The sequence below is a fragment of the Sus scrofa genome, chromosome 2, assembly GCF_000003025.6.
Source record: "Sus scrofa isolate TJ Tabasco breed Duroc chromosome 2, Sscrofa11.1, whole genome shotgun sequence".
NCBI lineage: Eukaryota > Metazoa > Chordata > Mammalia > Artiodactyla > Suidae > Sus > Sus scrofa.
In genome coordinates, this window is record NC_010444.4 from 58,949,417 (window position 1) to 58,972,865 (window position 23,449).

At 54.7% G+C, this 23,449-nt stretch overlaps 1 protein-coding gene across 3 annotated transcripts; it reads left to right on the forward strand.

Moving 5' to 3' along the window:
* Positions 2,047-23,276, forward strand: CERS1 (ceramide synthase 1). Of its 3 annotated transcripts, none has more exons than XM_003123535.6 (7): positions 2,093-2,621; positions 4,957-5,116; positions 9,589-9,769; positions 12,196-12,357; positions 12,622-12,769; positions 13,278-13,387; positions 21,355-22,110. In XM_003123535.6, the coding sequence occupies exons 1-7, from the start codon at positions 2,373-2,375 to the stop codon at positions 21,431-21,433; spliced, it is 1,089 nt and encodes a 362-aa protein (XP_003123583.3). In that variant the 5' UTR covers positions 2,093-2,372; the 3' UTR covers positions 21,434-22,110. The 3 variants fall into 3 exon arrangements, with proteins under 3 accessions (XP_005652979.1, XP_003123583.3, XP_020939131.1); XM_021083472.1 differs by lacking the exon at positions 21,355-22,110 and adding an exon at positions 23,138-23,276 and having other exon boundaries at positions 2,107-2,621; XM_005652922.3 differs by lacking the exon at positions 13,278-13,387 and having other exon boundaries at positions 2,047-2,621; positions 21,355-22,114.

Genomic DNA, 23,449 nt, shown 5'->3' on the forward strand with positions numbered 1-23,449 from the left:
GCATCCTGGGCAGTAGGAACAACCCATGCAAAGGCCCTGAGGCTACGGTGGACTCAGCCAGCTGGACAGGGCTCTGTCTCTGGGCCCAGTGTCTGGGTAGGGAAAGAAATAAGGTACCTGGGCTCCCAGAGCCTGGCCTCACCTGCCTAAGAGGTAGCCACAAGAAAGCTAGTCCTTGATTGCCGAGACAGGACATAGAGCAGGCAGGGTCTCTTCTAGTGGCAGGGACAGTTGGCCCCCAGCCCAGTGGGGCCTTAGCCAGGGAGTGAAGTGGCAGAGAAGGCCTCCTGGGGCAGGGCTGTCAGTAAGGGGTGGTGGTTTGTGTTGGGAGTGAGGGCTGGGATGAGCTCCCCAGGGAAGAAGAGGCCTGCCTTCTCATGTGGGGCAGGGCATGGGTGCCCTCCTTGAGACCTCAGCAGCCCCTCACTGGGCTCCCAGTGCCCCAGCCGGCAGCCATCAGTACCAGGAGCCGCTTTCTGCTCTGCACCCACCCTTTGGCAACCTCCCATCTGGACTCTGCCAAAATGAAACTTGAGGCTGGACTGGGGTGGGTGGGTGGGGGCCCTCTCCTATTACTGATGGGTGCCATGGTGACCAGATAGTGCCTGGGTGGGAGGGCACAGATGAGTGGTTGGGACCATGCAAGGCTGCCTGACTGGCCAGGCCAGACCTATGGGGGCATGTCCAGCAGCCTGGGACCCCTTAGTGCCCCACTGCTTGCCAGGCTGACTGAGGCATCAGTCATCAAAGGGGACAGATGAACCCCTCTGCCCACATTGAATACACATTCAAAAATAACAGGAGGTACAGCAGGATGGATGGTGACAGATACCAAAGAAGACTGATGGAGGGTGGTGTCAGGGAGGTAGGACAAGAAGGTGACATTGGTAGGTAAAGCCTAATGGTGAAGGAGGAGCCCTGCCAGTACCTGGAGGAACACCATTCTAGGCAGGGGGAACAGCCAGGGCAAAAGCCCTGGGGTGGGACTGCCTGGGGTGTTGGAAAGCCACCTATAGCTCAGAGGCCAGTGTGGCTGGAACGGAGGGAGCAAGGTGGGGGGCAGAGGAGAGCATGAGGGTGGGTCATGAGTCACAGGAGATGGGCTTTTACTCTGAGTGATGGGAGCTGTGGAAGGCTGTGAGCAGAAGAGGCACAGGTAGGCTCCCTCTGGCCTCTGCAGGGTAAAGAGGAGGCCATGATACCAGGCAGGAGTTACAAGGGTGGCCGAGGGTCATGTAAAGGCTATGCAGTTGCAGAGAAGTGGCTAGATTCAGGAACATTTGAAGGTGGGGCACACTGGATGCTGATGTGCTGCAGGAACTGGGGGAGGGGGTTGGCAGTGGAAGGAGGGATGAGGGCCCCGAAACTCCTCTACCTGCTTTCCCCTGCACACCTGAAGATCATGTCGGGCTGGTGGCCATATGCGCCCCACACTGATTCCTGCACTCCGCACCTTGAAAAGCTATGGGAGGACTCCTAGGCAGGGGGAAGGGAGGGACACAGGTGTGTCAGAGGCCTGGGGACTGGGAATGAGGGCTAGCAGTGGCAGGTGAGAGGATGTCCCCAAAAGGCCACTGATACCCTCACTGATGGCCAGTAGGGCTTCGGATACAGGGCCCCGTTAGTGGACATTGGAAGATCACTGCAGTGGTCCCAATGAAATGGTGGTCTTGATCCAGCCTCTGAATTCCCCCGCGCGCGCACCCACTCCCTCAGCCTCCCTCAAGGTCTATGTTAACCTGCGGCAGGGAGGCCTCCGAAGTCCTCAGGGTCACGGAGGCAGCAGGTGGGCCCTCATGTCAGTGAACAATGAGGTCTGAGTGTGGGAGGCAAGAGAGGTGTGCTGGAGGGCCTGCTCTGTCGGTCCAGAGCACGGCCTGTTGGTGACCATCGTGCCCCAAGTCGTGGACAGCCTGGTGGGGTGGGGGAGGCCAGGGTGGGCAAGGGCATCCAGGCGGGTACGGGGTGGAGACATGGGGCCGCTCTGGCCCTGCTAGCGGGTTCAGTCAGGCGGGCGCTGGGCAGACACCCCCTTCCCCCCGCCTCCCCGGCTCCTGGGTTTCCTTCGCTGGAAAATGAGCCCGAGCGTGGGCCCGCCTCCAGGACGCGACGCGACAACGCCGGGACTTGTGAGCCGGAGGTCGCCGCCACTGCCTCCAGGGAACTCAGCTTCGGCGCGCCCCCAAATCACGGACGCCGCGCCCCCACCCCGAGTCCCCGTGGGGCGGAGCTAGAGCCGGCCCCGCCTCTCCGTCCCCCGCGCTCTGGCCGGCGCGCCCCCGGCCCAACTGCGGCGCGTGACGCGGGGCGCACAGCTCCGGCGGCCACCGCGGGCGGGCGCAGACGGCCGAGACGGCCGGCTAACGGGCTGCATGTCGGCGGCGGGGACTGCGGCGGGGCCGGCCGGGCCCGAGCCCATGCCGAGCTACGCGCAGCTCGTGCAGCGCGGCTGGGGCAGCGCGCTGGCGGCAGCGCGGGGCTGCGCGGACTGCGGCTGGGGGCTGGCGCGCCGCGGCCTGGCCGAGCACGCGCACCTGGCGCCGCCCGAGCTGCTGCTGCTGGCGCTGGGCGCGCTCGGCTGGACCGCGCTGCGCTCGGCGGCCACTTCGCGCCTCTTTCGGGTCAGTGCTGCTGGGGGTCAGGACTTGGGTGCCCCGGGTTGCGGAGCTGGGATGTTTGAGGGTCCCGGGACGGAGACCCCGGGCCGCCGCGCGCCCCCTATCTCCGTGAGCCAGAGTGACTGGAACGTGGGGGGCCTCGGGCCGAAGGAGCTCGGGGCGCCGAATCCTGGGCCGCCTCGTGCCCCTTTCGGTCAGTGCGGGATGGCGGTGGGGGTGGGGGTGGATGCGGGGGTGTGGCCGGGTTGGGGGAAGCCTAGAACGTGGGGACCCGGACACGAGTAGCCTGTTAAAAGATGTAGGGGAATTCGGGCACCACCCATTCCGGCTGGTGCGGGAGCCCCAGGCGGTGGGAGGGCCTGAGCTGCCGCGCACACTAGGGCCGGGAGGAGCTGGGGACGGAGGAACGGAGGACGCGGGTTGGAAAAGCTCGGCGCACAGGGGCCGCCTGCGCCTTGTGCCTCTGGGCCTTGCAGGGCGCGCTCGGAACCAGAGCGGTGTCCGGGATCGGTGTGGCAGCGGGACTGGCTTGTCCGCTGTGCTGGGAAAAGGCAGGAGCTGCTGGGTCGCTGCCGCGCGCCTGTCTGGAATCAGCGCCACCCTCTGACCAAGGGATGCAAGGGCCTGGGCTCCCCGGCCACGCCGTGTTCACAGCCTTTGGGGAGATGGCACGGCTTGGGTCTTCGAAGCTGAACTGTGTGGCTTCCAAGGGCTCGCGACCGAATTAGTCAGTTTTCAGCAAGCCTGGGAAGGCCACCTCCCTCTCCACCTCCTAGGAGAGTAATTGAGGGGGTGACATTGGTGACTGGCCTCCCTCCCATTCTTGGGGAGGGGTCGCTGCTGTGGAAGCTCGTGGGAAGGCGTTTGGGCCCCTAGCTTGGTTGTGACTGCCCTGAGGACCAGCTGGGGTTACTTCGCCTGTCTGACTGGAGGTGGCAGGGGATGCAGGGACAGAACGCCCAGAGCCAACAAAGGGGCCTTTTTTTCTCTGCTGGCTGGGAAGAGGCTGGCCCTTGTTAAGTCAGGGATGGGGTGTTGTCCGGCTTCCATTGTCCCCACTCCCACTCTCGTGTCACCCGCCTGGGGGGCAGAGACCCCAGCCACCACCCTGCTCCAGGGAGGGGGAGGCAGGCATGACAAAGGCCCCTCCATAGGTCAGCCCTGGTCCCAATCTGGCTATGTTGCTCCCCCACCTTTCCAGTTTCCAGCTGGGAAGTGGGAGGTCCAGGAGGAGGAGGGCCAGAGCCCTAGAGGGAGATGTGGTCGCGCTGCGACTGCCAGGGTGTAGCGTTCTTCCTCCCCATGTCCCCGAGGGAGCCAGGTGGGGGACAGCAAGGCCTTGTGCCCCTCACTTTTGGAATCCCCATAGATCAGGCAGTCACTCCAATTCGAGGCTCGCCCTTCCCAAGAAACAGGCGGAGGGGCTGGCTGCCTTGTCCTCCAAAGCTCATCTTCTTGGCAGCCGCCTAGTTGCCAGGGGTTACCGGAGCTGGATCTGGCCGTCTCCATGGCGACTCTTGGCGCTCCGCCCCCTCAGCTTCTCCTAGGGGTAGGGGGCAGGGCTTGGCCAGCAGCTCTGGAGCCCCGCCCCCAGAACCCCACGGGCGCTGGGCCCCTCACATTCCTCCTTGCCTCACAGTTGCATGCTCCTACTTCCCTTGTGTCCTTCCTGACCCCCAGGTTCCCCTATCTGTGACGTCCCTTCCCTGACCCATCGCGTCTTTCTTCCGCCGCTGCATTCTCTCTTCCTTTGTCCCTCTGCCTTCCCATGTCCTCCTCCACTACCCACCCCATCTTCCCAGCCCCCTGTTCCTCTCTAGTCTCCCCAGATTCCTCCTCTGAAGGCAGCCCCTTCCCCTCAAGAATCTCCCCCATAGGGATCACTTGGGGTTCCAGCCCCCATGTTCTGCCAGATACCCCCACATTCCCCTCCATATTCTCACCACTGGTTCACCCCCAGATCTCTTGAATCCTCCCTCCTCCCTGTCATACCTCTAGTTCCCCCTGAGACCCCCACCTCAGACCCCTTGCTCCCCTGGGCTGACCCCTCTGGTCTCCCTTGCTTTCTGCCCACGTGTCCCCTTCCTTCCCTCACAGCCTTCCCTCACGTTTCGCTCAAGCCTCCTCCCCATGTCGCTGTGGCTGGACAGCTGGGCACTAAGTTTAGCGCTTGGCAGGCGCACGTGGGCTCTGGTTACGTTCCAGGTGGCTATGGGTACCGGTCCTGGCCTTCCCCAACACTGCCTGGCCTGGGGAGTCCCTGGGCCTTGGTTTCCCTATCCTGGAGGAGCAGCCCTTGGCCCCTAGTGCTGATGGCTGCCCGCCTTCTCACCTGTAGCCCCTAGCCAAGCGGTGCCGCCTCCAGCCTAGAGATGCTGCCAAGATGCCTGAGAGCGCCTGGAAGTTTCTCTTCTACCTGGGCGCCTGGAGCTACAGCGCCTACCTGCTCTTCGGCACTGACTACCCCTTCTTTCACGACCCGCCCTCCGTCTTCTATGGTAGGGACCCGCCATCGGCCAGGAAGGGGCAAGAGGGGGAGGGCTCGGTTCTAAACTCAGAGAAGGGTATGTGGGGGGAGCCGGACACTGATCAGACATCCCTTGCTGGATTGTCTGCCCCTGGGGCCAGGAGAGGAGGCACTTGACCCTGTCAGGGCTCAGGAAGGCACCCCAGAGGAGGTGACCCTTTGTGTGGGTCATGCATCTAAGTGTCAGGAATAGCACGTGCAAAGGCCCTGGGGCTTGCATAAGCTTGATATGTGCAAAGATCACTGTCAGATGGACACTGGCTGAACAAAAGCAGCAAGGAGCCCAGTCAGCCAGGGCAGGGGGCAGCAAGGGTCTTTACCGGAGGGCCGTGAGCAGAGAGGGGGGACATTGACAGAATGATCTGAGGAGGGGGCTGAGGATGGGAGCATGAGGGCTCGGACCAGGTCAGGGCCCGAGCAGGCAGAGTGGCTGATTTGAGATTTTTTTTTTTTTTTTTTTTTTTTTTTTTTTGTCTTTTTAGGGCCAAACTGGTGGCATATGGAAGTTCCCAGGCTAGGGATTAAATTGGAGCTGCAGCTGCTGACCTACACCACAGCTCACAGCAACGATGGATCCTTAACCCACTGAGTGAGGTCAGGGATCGAACCTACATCCTCATAGATACTAGTCAGGTTTGTAATTGGGTTACCACTGAGCCACGATGGGAACTCCTCGATAACTGTTTTAAAGGTAGAATTGGTAGGATTTGCTGCCAAACCAGAGGTGGGTGTGGAGGAGGTGGGTGTGGAGGAGGGTGGGGCCCACACGGTGGTCTAGGGGCTGGGGGTGGAGCAGGTCTGGGGGAGACCAGGAGCTGGGTGTGGGATGCCCAGGGGGCTAATACTGGAGGTCAGGGAAGGAGGTGAGGTGGGGGTGACATGGAGAGTCCAGAGCAACAGGTGTGTGGAGAGGAGGTCAGACACCCACAGACAGAGCAGGGCCGCCAACCTGCGTGGAATTAACTGTTCCTTTGTTCCCTCTGCTCCATTTCTCGGGCCCCCCGGCTGGAGGGGGGCTATGCGCCCCCCTGTAGCAAGTCTTGCCGGTGTGATACAGGTGGAAAAGTTGGTGTCCTGTTTCCACAGAGGGTGCCTCTGCGTCCCTTCCTTCTAAAGAGGGACAGAGGCACCTGGCAGATGGTGGTGGGGAGTGGGGGGAGGGCTCCTTCCCTCTGTTGACTGTATCGCCACCTGCACCTGCGCACAAAACGCAGGGGGAGGCCCAGCTGGGAATGTGGGTTTTGCTGCTGAGCCTTGGGGCTCCCTGGACATGTTAAACTGGGGGTGGGGGCGTGTGTGTGTGTGTGTGTGTGTGTGTGTGTGTGTGTGTGTGTGTGTGAGATATGCTGGGTGTCCTGCGCTTTTTAGTAAGTAAAATTTACTAAAGATGCAGAGTTCCACTGTGGCTCAAGGGGATTAGTGGTGTCTTGGGAGCGCTGGGATGGAGGTTCGATCCCCATTCCAGCATAGTGGGTTCAGGATCCAGCATTGCCGCAGCTGCAGCTCAGATCTGATCCCTGGCCCAGGAACTCCATATGCCTCCGGGGCAGCCAAAAAGAAAAGAAATTTATGTAACATAGAATTAACCGTTTTAGCCAGTCACAAAAAGACAAATGCTGTGTGATTCCACTTACATGAGGAATTATATAGAGTCGTCAAATCCATAGAGACAGAAAGTAGGATGGTGGGTGCCAGGGGCCGGGGGAGGGAAGACGGAGAGGGAGTGTCTGATGGGGTCAGTTTCAGTTTTACAGCATGAAAAGAGTTTTGGAGATCAGTTGCACAGCAGTGTGAAAATAGCTAGTGCTACTGAACTTCAAAATGGGTTACGATGGGAGTTCCCGTCGTGGCACAGTGGAAGCGAATCCGACTAGGAACCATGAGGTTACAGTTCGACTCCTGGCCTTGGTCAGTGGGTTAAGGATCCAGCGTTACCGTGAGCTGTGATGTAGGTCACAGACGAGGCTCACATCTGCGTTGCTGTGGCTGTGGCTGTGGCTGGAGGCTAAAGCTCCAATTCGACCCCTAGTCAGGGAACCTCCATAGGTCTCGGGTGCGGCCCTAAAAAGACAAAAAAAAAAAAAAAAAGATGGTAAATTTTCTGTCTCATACATTTTTTTTATCCCAACTTTAAAAAACTCACTATTTTCTTTTCTTTCTTTCTTTCTTTCTTTTTTTTTTTTTTTTTGGCAGATTATACTCCTGCTTTATTCTCTGTGTTTCAAAAGAATTTTAAAATAACAAAACAAATTTATATACTATACAATTCAGGGTAGGGCTGGGCTCAGGGAACATTTCGTTTCTCACCGGGTGGGCAGAACCCTCTGTCTCCAAACATGTTTTGAGCTACTTGACTTTCTGCTTTAAGACCTGGTCCCAGTCTTGAAACCTTGGGAGGTTAAGTTCACCACCCAATATGAGCTGGAGACTGCACAGCCATAGGGAGGAGGTTCTAGTTCAGACATGAGGAGAGGGACTTCCCAGAAGGGATCGATAAAGCCTCTGAAGCAGAAACAGGAAGAGACAAGGGCATTTCCCTGTGCTCACCCATGGGTCTCCACTCAGTACACAGGGGCTGCCTTAGAGCAGCAGAAGCAGGTCAGTCTGATGGAGGAAACTTCTTGGAGTAGCTTCCAGAAAAACTCACCATTTTCAAAGTGAGCAATTCAGTGGCAGACAGCACATTCACAGTATTGTGGAAGCACCACTCCTGTCTGGTTCCAGAACATTTCCATCACCCCAAAAGGAGACCCTGTTAGCCGTCAGCCCCCAATCCCCTTACCCCTCCAGTCCCTGGCAACCACTGATCTACTTTCTGCTTCTATGGACTTGCCAGTTCTAGACATTTCATTTGCTTGAAATCATGTGATAATACATGACCATTTGTGACTGGCTTCTTTCACTCAGCCTAATGTTTTTGAAGTTCATCCACATTGTAGTGTGTGTGTCAGTGCTTCTTTCCTTTTTGTGGGGGCACATAATATTCCATTGTGTGAATTTACCGCATTTTCTGTACCCGTTCACCCACTGATGAACATTTGGGCTATTCCCCTTTTGATGATTGTGCTGCTCTGGACGTGAGTGTACAAGGATCTGTTGAGTCCCTGTTTTCCGTTCCCCTGGACACAGGCCAAGAGCAGACTTGCCAGACCATGGGGTCTGTGTATTCATAGCCATGGAGGCCGCTGTGGGGAGAGTAGACTGTTGGGAACAGGAGGAGCTGGGGCAGCGCTGGGCAGGAGATGGTGGCATCTGGACCAGGGAGGGGGGGCAGGGGCAGGGCGAGCTAGTGGCAGCGGGGACTGAACAGGGACCCCCAGATGGGGGCCCAAGTGGACCTCTGTTGCAGGAGGGGCCAGGGCAGAGAGGATGGGTTCTCACTGAGGTGACAGCATAAGAAGTGTCTAGGGGACAGCAGAACTCCACAGGGACTTGAGGGTCTGGCTCCAGATCACTGAAGCGTGGGAGCAGGAAGCCTGGGATGAAGCCCAGGGGGACCATTTTGGGGTCTGGACAGAGAAGGAGCTGCAGAAAGCAGGACACAGTCCGGAGTTCCAGGTCAGGCGGGAAGAGCCCTTGCAATGGGCCGTGGAGAGGAGGTGGCGGGGGTGGGGGTGGGGGTGGAGCTGTTGGGGGGAGGTCATTGTTGCTGGCAAGCTGCCAAGGCCCGAGTGTGGGTAGGCACCTGTGCCCGGAGGCCCAGGGGGTGGCTGCAGGAGGCAGGGGAGCACAGCCAGGCACACTCGTAGATGACTCCATGATCTCTGCCTCAGCTGCTTGGCTGACACAGTGAGGCAGGCAGCAGCCTCTGTTGGTTTGGGGATTTGCTGGGAGGGGAACCCAGAACAGGGCATCTCCAGATAGTCTGGTGAGTAAGAGAAGATGGAAACGGGGGCTGGGCAGAGTTGGAAATTCTGCAAAGGCCCAATTTCAGGGTAGGAATGCCTTTTTCTATAGATCTAGAACTGTTCTAAAAAATAATGCCTATTTGGAGTTCCCGTTGTGGCTCAGCAGAATTGAATCTGACTAGTATCCGTGAGGACGCAGGTTCGATCCCTGGCTTCGCTCAGTGGGTTAAGGATCTGGCATTGCTGTGAGCTGTGGTGTAGGTTGCAGACACGGCTCAGGTCCCGCATCGCTGTGGCTGTGGTGTAGGCAGGGAGCTGTAGCTCCGATTCAACCCCTAGCCTGGGAACCTCCATATGCCACAGGTGTGGCCCTTAAAAAGACAAAAAAAAAAAAAGACCCCCCAAAACACCCTATTCCTAAACAATGGTGGGTTGGAGAATTAGCAACAGAAAGCCAGCAACTAGTACACCTGCAGAGACGTGTGGCACACCCAGCACGTGGAGGACACACGCTCAGCTTGAGGGGGTGCATGGGGTCACATGGGGGTCCCAGAGGCCCCATGGGTCCCTGACGACCCGGTCTGGCCCTCCCCAGACTGGAAGACTGGCATGGCAGTACCACGGGACATTGCGGTCGCCTACCTACTACAGGGCAGCTTCTATGGCCATTCCATCTATGCCACACTGTACATGGACGCCTGGCGCAAGGACTCAGTGGTCATGCTCGTCCACCACGTGGTCACCTTGGTCCTCATTGTCTCCTCCTATGCCTTCCGGTGAGTTCAGGAGGGCAGAGGGCACTGGCGAGAGCAATGGCAGCAGGCTGGCACTGGGCAGAGGCTAATGCCTAGATGGAGGGCATGGGGGTGTCCATAGGGGAGGTTTCTGGAGAGAGATTCCTGAGTGATGGGATGAAACAGGTGCAGAGAGGCACCACCCTGCCCCCACCCCATCCACCCTGCCCCAACCGCTCCTGGATAGCACCCTTGGCTGGGTCACATAACAAGTGTTCACTGAGCACCTGCCATGTGGCAGGTGCTGCCAGGGTGCAGCCATGAGCACAACAGACAAACCCTGACATTCTAGAGCCCACTGTGGCCAGGACACGTGTCACAGTGCTTCAGGTGGAGCCCATCCAAACCATGACCTGCTGGGTGTATAAAATCCACCCTGATTCCAAGGGCAAAAGAGAGTGAAAATACCTTGCAATCGATCCCTTTGTTACATTTACATGTTGAAGTGACAGTATTTGGGATATACTGAATTAACTAGCATATATTACTAAAATTAATTTTACCTCTTCCTCTTTACTTCTTTTAAAAAATGTGTCCGATAGAAAATTTCAAACAACAGGAGTTCCTGTTGTGGCTCAGCGGATTAAGAACCCAGCTAGTATCTATGAGCATGTGGATTTGATCCCTGGTCTCACTCAGTGGATTCAGGATCCCGAGTTGCTGCAAGCTGTGGCATAGGTTGTACACGTGGCTTGGATCTGGTGTTGCTGTGGCTGTGGTATAGGCCGGCAGCTGCGGCTTTGATTCGACCCCAGCCCAGCAATTTCCATATGTTGCAGGTGCAGCTGTTAAAAGGAAAGAAAAGAAAAATTCAAACAACGTAAACAGTTCATATTCAGTTCCCATTGGACTAGCTGCCCTCGCTGCATCCTCCAGCACCAGTAGCTATGCCAACTTTAATTAATTAAATGTAAATAAAATCACACATTCTGTACTTTAGCCCCACTATGTGGCTGCTGACTCCTGGGTTGGGCAACGCAAATTTAGAACATTCCCATCATGCTTTCTTTTTTTTTTTTCTTTTTGCTTTTTAGGGCCATACCTACAGCATATGAAAATTCCCAGGTTAGGGGGTCAAATTAGAGTTGCAGCTGCCAGCCTACGCCACAGCCACAGCAACACCAGATCTGAGCCATGTCTGAGACCTACATGGCAGCTCACAGCAGTGCTGGATCCTTAACCCACTGAGCGAGGCCAGGGATCAAACCCACATCCTCATGGATACTAGTTGGATTTGTTTCCACTGTGACACAATGGGAGCAGCTCCCCTATCATTTTTGAAAATTCTACCAGACAGCCCTGCTCTTGAGGGTAGGATCAGATAACAACAACCCCCCCCAAAAAAACCCATGAAAAAAAAAGAACAATTTGTTTGAAGGTGATAACTAAGGAAAAGTCAAGTCAGAATAAAAGGACTGCAGGGATGGTGAGGTTAGGTGGGGTGGCAGGGGGTGACAGGGGAGCAGAGACCGAAAGGCGGTGAAGGAAGGCTCATGTCGGGTGATAGGCACAGCCTGTGGCTGTCAGGAGCCTGAGTTGTCAGGAGGGCGGAGTGGAGATGGAGACTTTGACAGAGGCACACAGCCACGTCTAAAGAGGCACTTAGACTCCTTGGCCCAAGCAGCTGTGAGGCAGAAGGCTGGAGGTGGGCTGGGGATGGATGGGGCTTGAGGCTTTAGATCCTGGTGGGGGTGTGACCTTTCCTAGATAAGTCCGCAGTTTGCAGCAGTGTTCAGATTATTTATATAAACCTGGGAGCATCAGCATAGCAGTCATGTTTAAATGTGGGGGATCTGGGAGTTCCCGTCGTGGCTCAGCGGCAACGAACCCAACTAGTATCCATGAGGACGCGGGTTCCATCCCTGGCCTCACTCAGTGGGTTAAGGATCTGGTATTGCCATGAGCTGTGATGTAAGGTCACAGATGCAGCTTGGATCCCGAGTTGCTGTGGCTGTGGTGTAGGCCTACAGCTGTAGCTCTGATTTGACCCCTAGCCTGGGAACTTCCATATGCCGCAGGTGCGGCCCTAAAAAGAAAAAATAAATGTGAGGGATCTGGACATGGAATACCCCAGGCCTGTAAGGATCAGGGGTCATAGAAGGTCAGAGGTCACAGAGGGGAGGAAAGATTGGAGAAGCCACTTCCGGGGGACTTCCTGAGTCACTTGAGGACAGTGAGATGGGAAGGGTGGGGGCCTGGGTGAGGCAGTCACAGGACAGGTGCAGCCTGGGTGCTGCTGCTGACCTAGCCCTTGAGGGGATGGGCAAGGAAGGCAGGCCAGGGAGGGTGGCTCTGAACAGGCCCACTGGAAGCCTGGAGGGGTGGCCAAGGGGGCTTGTGCTTGGGAACGGTGTGGACAGGGGTCCCAGTGTAAGCAGCCCTCTCTCCTCTCCCACCTCCCTCCCCAGGTACCACAAGGTGGGCATCCTTGTGCTCTTTCTGCATGACATCAGTGACGTGCAGCTGGAGTTCACCAAGCTCAATGTCTACTTCAAGTCCCGCGGAGGATCCCACCACCGGTTGCACGCCCTGGCTGCAGACCTGGGCTGCCTCAGCTTCAGCCTCAGCTGGTGAGCGCCAGGGACGGAGGTGGGCCTAGTGGAAGGGGCGGGGGACCTGGTGGAGGTGGGTGGGGTTTGACGAGGTGGGCGGGGCCTGACAGGGAAGCCGCAACACTGGAGTTCGGCAGAAGCTAGTGGGGCAGGAGTGAACAGGGGTGGGGTAAGGAGACAGGGAAGCGCGGGGACAGATGGATGACAGATGCACAAAGACCAGAGGAGGCCACCCTCCTGCTGTCTCCCATAGCCTCCCCAACCTGTCCCTCCCTCGTGCAGGTTCTGGTTCCGCCTCTACTGGTTCCCGCTCAAGGTCCTATATGCCACGAGCTACTGCAGCCTGCGTTCAGTGCCTGACATCCCCTTCTACTTCTTCTTCAACGCACTCCTGCTGTTGCTCACCCTCATGAACCTCTATTGGTTCCTGGTGAGTTGGCACCCGCAACGCCTCGACATCCACCCCCCTCCCCGCCCCAGAGACCAGTCCTGTCCTGGTCCTTGTCCCCAAGGAGTGGTCCAGGTGCAGGCCCTTCTCACACACGCCCAGGCTGGAGGGGCATATGAGGCAACATGAAAAGGGCCTGTGCGGAGTTCCCACCGGGGCTCAGCAGTTAATGAATCTGACTAGCATCCATGAGGATGCAGATTTGATCCCTGGCCTCGCTCAGGGGGTCTAGGCTCCAGTGTTACCGTGACCTGTGGTGTAGGTTGAAGACGTGGCTCAGATCCTGTGTTGCTGTGGCTGTGGTGTAGGCCAGCAGCTACAGCTTCGATTCGACCCCTAGCCTGGGAATCTCCATGTGCCATGAGTGTGGCCCTAAACAAACAAACAAAAAAAAGAACATAAGTGCCTGTGACAGGAGCACACAGCCATCAAGAGGGTAGTGAAGTTGGCGAAGGGGCTCCCTGCTCACCCGTGCCTTCCCCTCCCACAGTACATCGTGGCTTTTGCTGCCAAGGTGCTGACGGGCCAGGTGCGAGAGCTGAAGGACGTGAGGGAATACGACACAGCTGAGGCCCCGAGCCCCCAGCCCCACAAAGCTGAGTGAGTGTGGAGGGGCCGCCGCCGCCCCGGTTCGTTCCTTTAGCCACGTCTGTCTGACCGAGTGCGCTCTGTGGGCAGGCCCTGGAGACACGGCAGCAGCTGAGGCCGATGCGGACAATGTCCCCCCCGGAGCCTGTGTGCAAAAGAGAGACTGTGATAAAGGCATGGATGATGTAGCACCAGAGTTAGATGCTGTCAGGACTGATAGCCAGGAAGATCAGGGCAGATGGTGAGGGGTGAGAATCAGGGTCTCAGGGATGGGAGCCGTGAGAGCCAAGTCCGGTGGTGAGGAGCAGCTACTGGCCAGGCCTGACGGCAGCCTCTAAGCAGATAGCAGTGGGGGGTGGGGTGAGGGGGTGCTGTGGACAGCCCAGAGCGTCCTTGCTTTGTTCATGCTGATGCAACCACTGGCCAGCCAAGCAGGAGATAGGGCCGGGGGCTCGGACCCAGGTGGAGAGAAAAATGGGCCTTGTCCAACATCCTGGAGGTAGGGCCCTTAGGACCTACCAGGGGCCAAAGCCCCTGGCCTGGAGGGGCCCCAGGAGTGAAGGGAGGGTGGGGTGACCAATAAGGTCTAAAGTGTGCAGTGCTCACAGGCAGCGTGAGGAGAGGTTGAGCAGCAGTGAGGTGGGGGGCTGCTGAAGGCCTGCAGGGCGCTACCCAGCAGATGCACTGATATGGCCCCCAGGAGGTCATCAGTGACTCATCTGGGAAGGTGGTTTCTGGGAATCAGTGGGCTCAGAGTGGACAGTGAGAATGAGAGAAGCAGAGATTTAAAAATCTCGAAAGGAGTTCCCATTGTGGCTCAGCAGGAACAAACCCTGCTAGTAGCCATGAGGACACGGGTTCAATCCCTGGCCTCTCTCAGTGGGTTAAGGATCCATTGTTGTGAGCTGTGGTATAGGTAGCAGATGCAGCTCGGGTCTGGCATTGCTGTGGCTGTGGCGTAGGCCGGCGGCTACAGCTCCAATTCAACCCCTAGCCTCGGAACTTGCATATGCTGCAGGTGCAGCCCTATAAGGCAAAAAATAAAGTAAGGAGTTCCCATTGTGGCTCAGCAGAAACGAACTGACTAGCATCCATGAGGACACAGGTTGGATCCATGTCTTTGCTCAGTGGGTTAAGGATCCAGCATTGCTGTGAGCTGTGGTGTAGGTCAAAGATGGGACTCAGATCCCACATTGCTGTGGCTGTGGTGTAGGCTGGCAGCTGTGGCTCCGATTGGACTCCTAGCCTGGGAACCTCCTTATCCATGGGTGCAATCCTTAAAAAAACAAAAGACTAAATAAATTAATAAAATAAAATCTTCCTTGAAAGACATGAGATGGGGAGCAGAGAACCAGAGGATTGCTAGCACCCAGGATAGAGAGGAGTCAGGCAGGTGAGCAAGGATTGTGGGCATGAGAGGGCCGGGCAGCAAGGGAGGTCACCCCAACATTGTTGTAGAACCAACCAAACTTGCTTTGGATGTAGGTAAAACAGAAATAAAAGAATCAAGCCTACCCAAGAGCTCTGGCTCGAGCTGCCATTTACCAAGATTGGACTCAGGGCAGGGCCATGTGCACGTGGGAGTGGGGCTTGGGAGTCTAGTTTGGAGGGTGTTGGATTGTCGATATTCAGCGAACACGAGTTGGGAATTGTGTGTAGAGATTGGTGAGGGCTCACTGAGTATGACCAACCCTTAGAGGCTTCCAGAAGCAGTGGCCAGGAGTTTCCGTCATGGCTCAGCGGAAACAAATCTGACTAGCATCCATGAGGACGCGGGTTCCATCCCTGGCCTCACTCAGAGGGTTAAGGCTCTGGTGTTGCTGTGAGCTGTGGTGTAGGTCGCAGATGCGGCTTGGATCCTGCATTGCTGTGGCTGTGGTGTAGGTCAGTGGCTACAGCTCTGATTGGACCCCTAGCCTGGGAACCTCCATATGCCATGGGTGAGGCCCTTTAAAAAGACAAAAAAAAAAAAAAAAAAAAAAAAAGGAAGAAGCAGTGGTGAGGGCATGGAGGCACCTGCTTGGCCAAATCTAAAACTCTAAAAGATCTTTCTGCTATAAAATTGTGAACTCATGGGATATCCTTGTAAACACAGAGCCCAAGGCAAAGAGCAAGCCAGACCCCCTAGCCCCATCTTGCTCCCTGCTCTGTCTCCCCCATGAATGTCCAGCCAAGAATGCGGGTTGGGGGGCCTGGAAGCCCAGCCCCAAATGACAGCATTCCCACTAGGATGGCAAAGAACAAAACTCCACACAGAAATGATAAGGGACCAGCGGACACACTGCCATAGCTGGCCCCAGGGCACCACCTGCAGAATCTGATCCCTAAGGATGGCTAGACGTAGTACAGTGGGGTATAAAAATTGAGATGGGATAAAAAGCAATGAGAATGTGGGCTGTGCCACAAAAGAGCTGGACAGGACACCTCAAAACCATCAGGTCGTGGCAAACAAGAGACTGAGGAGCCATCCCAGCTCAGACTGACCAAATGCGGTGTGGGATCCTGGACCAGAAAAGGGATATCTGTGGAAAAACTGGCGCAATCCAAATAAAGTCTACAGTTTAGCTTACAGCAGTGTCCCAGCATTGGTTTCTTAGTTGTGACAAATGCTCCCTGGAGATGTAAAAGGTTCACATGCAGGAAAGCTTGGGCGAGGGCTACCCTGCAGCTCTATGCTGCCTTTGCAGTGTTTTTGCAAATCTAGAATTATTCTAAAATAAAAAGTTCATTAAAAATGTAAGAGGCGTGGGAGACCATCAAAAACCGCATCGGATGTTATATTGCTTTCCTAGGGCTGCTCTAACGACATGCCACAAACTGGGGGGCTTAAAGCAGCAGCAGTTTATTCTCTCACAGTTCTGGAGACCAGAAGTCTGAAATGAAAGTATTGGCAGGGCCACACTCGCTCTGAAGGCCAAGGGTTGGATCTTTCCTCGCCTCTTTCAGTTTCTGGGGGCTCCAGATGTTTTTTTGGCTTGTGGCTGCAGCACTCCAGTCTCCTTTTCTTGCCTTCAACTGGTCTCTTCTCACTGGCTCTTCTCTTTTGTAAGGACATTTGTCACTGGGTTTAGATCCACGCTAAGGCCACTATGATCTCACCCCAAATTCCTTCACTTAACTACATTTACAAAACCTCTTTTTCCAAATAGAGTCACATTTACAGTTCCAGAGGGTGGGATGTGGATATATCCTTCCAGGGACCACCCTTCAAACTACTCTAGATGTTGTCGCCAATGATTTGATACAGCTGAAAAGAGAATTAGTAAATTGAAAGGTGCAGTCTCCCACCACTGAGACCCAGAGCATAGCCTAAAGCAATGGGAAATATGACAGCTAGAATTGCAAGAATTATCTGGCTGAGTTCTAATAGGAGACAGACAGACAGGGAGAGACAATATGAGAAGACATAATGCTGAGGATTTTTCCAGAAAGTGACAAGATGTAAGTCATAGGCAGGATGAATACAAAGGCATCTGTGTCCTGAACACATCATAGGGAAATGTAAAATGGCCACGGAAGTGAAGAGATGACCTAGGAAACAATGACAGCCCAACAGTGACAAAGGAAGCTGGAGGACTGGAGTCAAGTATCACCTCAAGTGCTGAAAGGAAGTAACAAGCCACCCAGGGAATCTTGTACACAAGCAGTGTACTCAAGAGAAAGCAGTGACTCAAGAGAAAGGATACCCATTGGCTTGCATGTGATCCTGGGCTTGATCACCAGCATCTCTACCCACCTGCCCCAAAAAAAGAAAGAAAGAAAGGATACCAAAGGAAGAAAAACTGAGAATGCTTATTACCCCCACCCCCCTCCCGCCCCTGCAGATCTTCCCGATGGGCCTATTTCAGAAAATAGGGAAGCTACCCCAAGAGATAGACGAGCAAAAGAATGGAATCTGGGTCAAATTTTTTAAATGCCTAACTTGAGAGATTTAAAAAATTAGAGCTGAAGTATCAAATATAATTGAAACAGGTTTGGTGGCTTTGCATTTTTGCAAGAGGGTAGGGATTCCTTTGGGGCTATGTTAAGGGCTTATGTTAACACTATTAGGGTGTAGAGGGGAGAGTGGAACAAAAACCAGGTGCAAAATAAATGCAAAAAAAGGAAAGTTAGACGGAGTTTCCATTATGGCTCAGTGGGTTAAGAACCTTACGCTGTCTCTGAGAGGATGCAGGTTCGATCACTGGCCTCACTCAGTGGGTTAAGGATCTGGTGTTGCCATGAGCTATAGTGTAGGTTGCAGATTCGGCTCAGATCTGGCATGCCTGTGGCTGTGGTATAGGCCGGCAGCTGCAGCTCCGATTTGACCCCTAGCCTGGGAACCTCCATATGCCACAGGTATGGCTGTAAAAGAAAAAAAAAAAAAAAAGTAATGTTAAAAAAGTTAGAAAAAGCAAGATTGGAGTTCTCGTCATGGCACAGAGGAAACAAATCCGACTAGGAGCCATGGGGTTGCAGGTTCGATCCCTGGCCTTGCTCAGTGGGTTGTGGATCCAGCGTTGCTATGACCTGTGGTGTGGATTGCAGGCGCGGCTCGGACCCCGAGTTGCTGTGGCTGTGGTGAGGGCCAGCAGCTATAGCTCCGATTGGACCTCTAGCCTGGGAACCTCCATATGCTGTGGGTGCGGCCCCAAAAAGACAAAAACCAAAAAAACAAAAACAAAAGAACAAAAAAACCCCAACCAAACAAAGAAGACAAAAAGCAGGATGAGCAGTGCAAAATAGGAGGGTAGAATCTCAAATTTCAGGCATCCAAATAAACATCCATGGAATAATCATGACAGGAAACTGGGTGTTTGTTTTTTGTTTTTTGAAATCCGTTTCTCTCTTAGTTAAAAGACTTCAACTCCAGCGTACATAAAATTTGCAGGTAAAAGCAAGGAAGAGAAATTCAGGTGTAATTTTTGATCTAGAGGACCCGCATGATGCAGCCCTAAACGGGACCACAGGAGGTGAAGTCCATGCTCTGTGCTCCTTGTCAGACAGTAAACAGGTGTTCTAAACACAGGAACATTTCTCAAAATTGAAAAAAAAAAAAAAAAAAAAGCAAAAAACAAAAATGGAGCTCCCGTGGTGGTGCAGAAGAAACAAATCCAACTAAGAACCATGAGGTTGCAGGTTCGATCCCTGGCCTTGGTCAGTGGGTTAAGGATCTGGCGTTGCCGTGAGCTGTGGTGTAGGCTGCAGACACGGCTCGGATCTGGCGTTGCTGTGGCCTAAACTGGTGGCTACAGCTCCAGTTGGACCCCTAGCCTGGGAACCTCCATATACCTCGGGTGAAGCCCTAAAAGGATAAAAGACAAAAAAAAAAAAAAAAAAAGAAAAGAAAAGAAAAGAAAAACACCCGAAAACTGAAAAATAAGCCATAGGGGCAACCTCTGTTGCTGAGAACCAGAATCATGCAGACTGTATAGATGAAAATTCAGTAATTAAACAATGATGGAGAACCACTTTGAGGGAATCCTGAGTGGGAAACAAATCCTGTGGCAGAGCAGCACTGATGCCTTCCTCACCTCTGCGGCCCCAATGTCTGTTCTCACCTCTGATCCCCGCTCTGTCTTCAGCCCCTGTACCCCATCTCTCGGGCCGTCAGGGCTGCCATCTATCAGGAAACTTCACCCAGCTCTGGGGCTGCTGACCTGCCCAAGGACACCCCCCATCCCCGGCTTCCGCCTCTGCTACACTCTCAGCTGCTGCTGCCGAACCTAAAGAGCTGTGACTGCACATCTGGCCCTCGCAGCAGCACCAGCTGTGGTTCCTCAGCGACACCTGGCCAGTGCCTGCTTGCCCGTCTCCTCAGCCACTAGCTGCCCTCACCACTGTCCCCTCAGCCCAGTGACTTGGCTTCTGGTGACCCCAAGAAAGCAGGAATAGCCAGATGAGGACGTCAACCCTCTCGTGCTGGCTGGTCACTTAGGTAGACAGTCTCCCTCTGAGGCCACCATCCCGGGCCAGGGATATCCACCCCCTTGCCTACTCAGGGCTCTTCTTTTCTTTTTTCTTTTTTCTTTTTTTTTTTGTGCAGCGTAACTAAATGCACTCAGCTCATAGTTCCACCGATGAGCTTCCCTCCGCTCTACCTCTTCTGGGCAAGGAGAGACACCCCCCCTCTCCTTGACCTTCTCTGTGGCCCCGGCCAGCTTCTTTCCCTCCTTTACAGCCCAGCAGCCCACTTTGCCCCCACTTCTTAAACCCAGCCCCCTCTGGGGTCATTCCCCATTTCACACATCCTCCACCCCCACCAGAACACCCCTGCCTGCTCCACTGAGTGAGGCCTTCTTGGTACTAAACCCGGGGGAGTCACTTCCCCTTCTTTTTCTGTTTTAAAACAGTTTCATTGAGATAGAATTCACACGCCATGCAATTTGCCCATTTACCATGTATATAATTCATTGGTTTTAGTCCATTCAGCATTTTTTAAAAATTTTTAAATGTTTTGTCTTTTTAGAGCCATACCCTCAGCATATGGAGGTTCCCAGGACAGGGGTGGAATTGGAGCTACAGCTGGAGCCTACGCCACAGCCATGGCAACACCAGATCCGAGCCGCATCTGCGACCTACACCACAGCTCAGGGCAACATTGGATCCTTAGCCCACTGAGTGAGAACAGGGATCGAACCTGCATCCTCGTGGATACTAGTCAGGTTCATTACTGCTGAGCTACGACGGGAACTCCCCACCATGGTTTAAGAACATTTTTGTCACTTCCCCAAAGAAACCCCAGACCTGACCCAACCCCTCCTGTCACAATCACCAGTCTGCTTCTGCTTCCCACTTCCCTTTTTGGTGCCTTCCTCCTCTGTGTCTGGCCTTCCCCTCTCCCAGAGCCCTTTCACTTAATCCATCCCGACTTCCAAGTTTCTCTCCCAGTTCTCAGTGCTCCTCTGAGTACCATTCTCTGTGTCGGTGTCTGCTTGACATTCCAAGCACCTTCTAAAGTATCCAAAATTGAGTTTCCATTGTGGCTCAGCAGGTCAAGAACCCAACTGGTATCCATGAGGATGTGGGTTTGATCCCTGGCCTTGCTCAGTGTGGGTTAAGGATCTGGCGTTGCCACAAGCTGTAGCATAGGTCACAGATGCAGCTTGGATCCTGTGTTGCTATGGCTGCGGTCTGGGCTGGCAGCTGCAGCTCTGCTTCAACCTCTAGCCTGGGAACTTCCATATGTTGCAAGTATGGCCATAAAAATAAAATATCCAAAATCAACCCCCACCCCCAAACTACCTCTCCTGAACATCTGTCCAGTGCAGCTAATGACAACTCAGGTGAAAACCTTGCAAAACCCTAAGGGTCCTGCTTTCTATCCTTATCCTCAAGGAGCTATCCAGAATCTGCCCAAGTCTCTACCAGCCCTCATCTCCCTCCAGCTTCCACCCTCACCCTGACTTTTTTTTTCTTTTCTTGCCACAGTCACAGTGTATGGAAGTTCCCAGACCAGGGGTCAAATCCAGGCTACAGCTACAGCCACGCTGGACCCTTAACCCACTGTTCAGGCCAGGGATTGAACCCACGCCTCAGCAGCAACCCGAGCCACTGGGGAGACAATGCCGCATCCTTAACCTGATGTGCTACAGCGGGAACTCCAACCCATGCCCTGATTCTCTCTCCCTCCAGTGGTGCACTGAGACTGAAAAGTGTAAATCAGATCCCAAAGCAAGGCCATCTCACTGGAGTTGGGTACTCCCCTCATGGCACCCTCCCCTGCGCCCAGTACTAACACTGCTTTTGAGGTGGGAGGGGGCACTTCGAAGCTTGTGCAGAAAAACAAACCAGAATCACCACAGGAAAGCTCTGATAAAAAAGCACAGGGAAGGGGGGCATGAAATCCTTGGAAGTATTAAACTTCCTATAAAAGTATAGGGATTAAAACTGAGCAGGAACAGAGCTGAGCCCATCGAACTGGGACATAAGGATCCCGGGAGGGAAGGAAGAACTGTCAGTGGAACACTTGCTTGGTAACCATCTTTATCTCGCATCAGCCCCCAGCGGAAACTCCCAAAGGATCAAAGATGTCGAAGCAGAAGTACACGCTGTGAAATCCACCAAGAGCTGAAATGAGAGTGTGTGGTCCAGCCATTGAACTATATGAGAAGCCAGGCACCCCACCTCTGCTCCATCAAGAGGACCAACAGGCAAAGCCAGAAGATAAAGGACAGATGGGAGGTTCACAGAGGGCTTATCTCTGAACTCACAGATAAAGGGCTCCTGCAATGGCCACATGAGGAAGAAGCAGCCCACGGAAGAGTGGGCTGAGGGGGAGATATGTGCTCCCAGGAAGGGGTATCCAGTGGCTCTGGCCCAAGGGAAGAGCGGATTAAAGTGACAGATCTCAGTCTGCAGGAAAGTCTTTCTGTTTTTCTGCGGGAGAGTCTCTGAACTAGAGTGCTCTGCAAACCAAAGGGACACAGGGAGCACCAATGAGCCTGTGCTAGTTTCTGTGTTGGGATACACAGGAGTCAGAAACAATGGTAGATCCCCCAGGAGTGTGTCAGGTGAACAGTGAGTTTTCTCTGCTTTCTGATGTCTAGATCGTGAGAACATAGTATTGGCTCAAAAAATTTAATATGTTTGTATGTAAATTAGACTGCAGCAAAGAGACTGATGGACCATGTGCAAAGACATGAAGGATTCCTTTAGGTGTTCCCATCGTGGCTCAGTGGTTAACAAATCCGACTAGGAACCTTGAGGTTGTGGGTTTGATCCCTGGCTTTGCTCAGTGGGTTAAGGATCCTGCGTTGCCATGAGCTGTGGAGTAGGTCGCAGACGTGGCTAGGATCTGGCGTTGCCGTGGCCGTGGCATATGCCGGCAGCAACAGCTCCAATTAGACACCTAGCCTGGGAACCTCCATATGTCACGGGTGCAGCCCTAGAAAAGACGAAAAGACCAAAAAAAAAAAAAAAAAAAAAAAGTTCCCGTAAGTGGGAACAGAGATAACAGACATGGTCAATGGCTGCGGTGAGATGCCGTCTCGGCACCAGCATGCTGGTCAGTTAAACTCCAAGCAAGTGTTGGCGGTAGAGGCAAGGAACAGGGGCAGGCCTGTTGGATCTGGTCCGGTGGGTCTGGGCAAAACCCCAGGGTGCAAGTCCCCTCCCAGTCAGAACCCCAGAGATCTGCCACTAACACAGGCAGGGAAGGTGGAATTAAGGAGAGAAGAAGTGCACTGGGGAGCGATCTCAATGGCACGCACATTTGGGGAAAACTGAGGTGCAGGAGAAGACACCCCTATGGACAGATGCCCATTGTTTACAAGTTATGGGTCTTTGGGATCTTAAGCTGGACACTATCGATTCGTTTTAAAACATTTCATAACATGTTTTACTGACATGGAAGCAAAATAGGGGCTGTGGCAGAGGTAGACTGAGGGCAGTGGATGAAGAATCACTGGGAAGCCTTTCCTGGTAGGGCTGGGGGAGTTGGGGGAGGAGCCTGCCCGGTGGGGTTGCAGGGGGCTCTGGCCAGTTCTGCCTCCCAGGAAGAGGAGGAGGAGAAAGTGCTGGTCTAGGTCCATGCGGTGGGGTTAAGTCAGGCAGAGTGAGGGAGGTAGCTTTTGCCCTCTAGTGGCCGCAGGTGGCGCGGGGGGAGGGGAAAGGAGGGTTTAATTGTAGGGAAAAGCGGGGACCACTTGCCCAGCAGGCAGATGGCAGGGTCTTTTGGCCTTGTGGGCTGGGCAAAGAGCTATGGCGGGCAAGGAAGGCGGGACGGGGCGCTGCGCGGGGGCATGGGGTTCCCAGGTTAACCGGGCCGGTTCTGGCTCTCAGGAAGCCGCTGAAGAACGGCCTGGTCAAGGACAAGCGCTTCTGAACCCCTCGACCCGGCCCCGCCGCCCAGGACCCAGCCATACCCAACCACGCCCCCGGGGACCAGCCATGCTGTTTCCCCAGTTGCCCCCGGACCCTGGCCCTATCAAGCTCCGCCTCCTGTCCCCTCTCCCCCGCCCTGGCCACTCCCCGGACCCCTGCCCCGTACCCTCGAGACCTCGCCCCCTGGATTAGTCCCAATTCGGCTTCAGAATCGCGGCCACGCCCCCCGGGGCCCAGACCCTGCCCAGCCCCGCGTCTCTCCTGCGACCC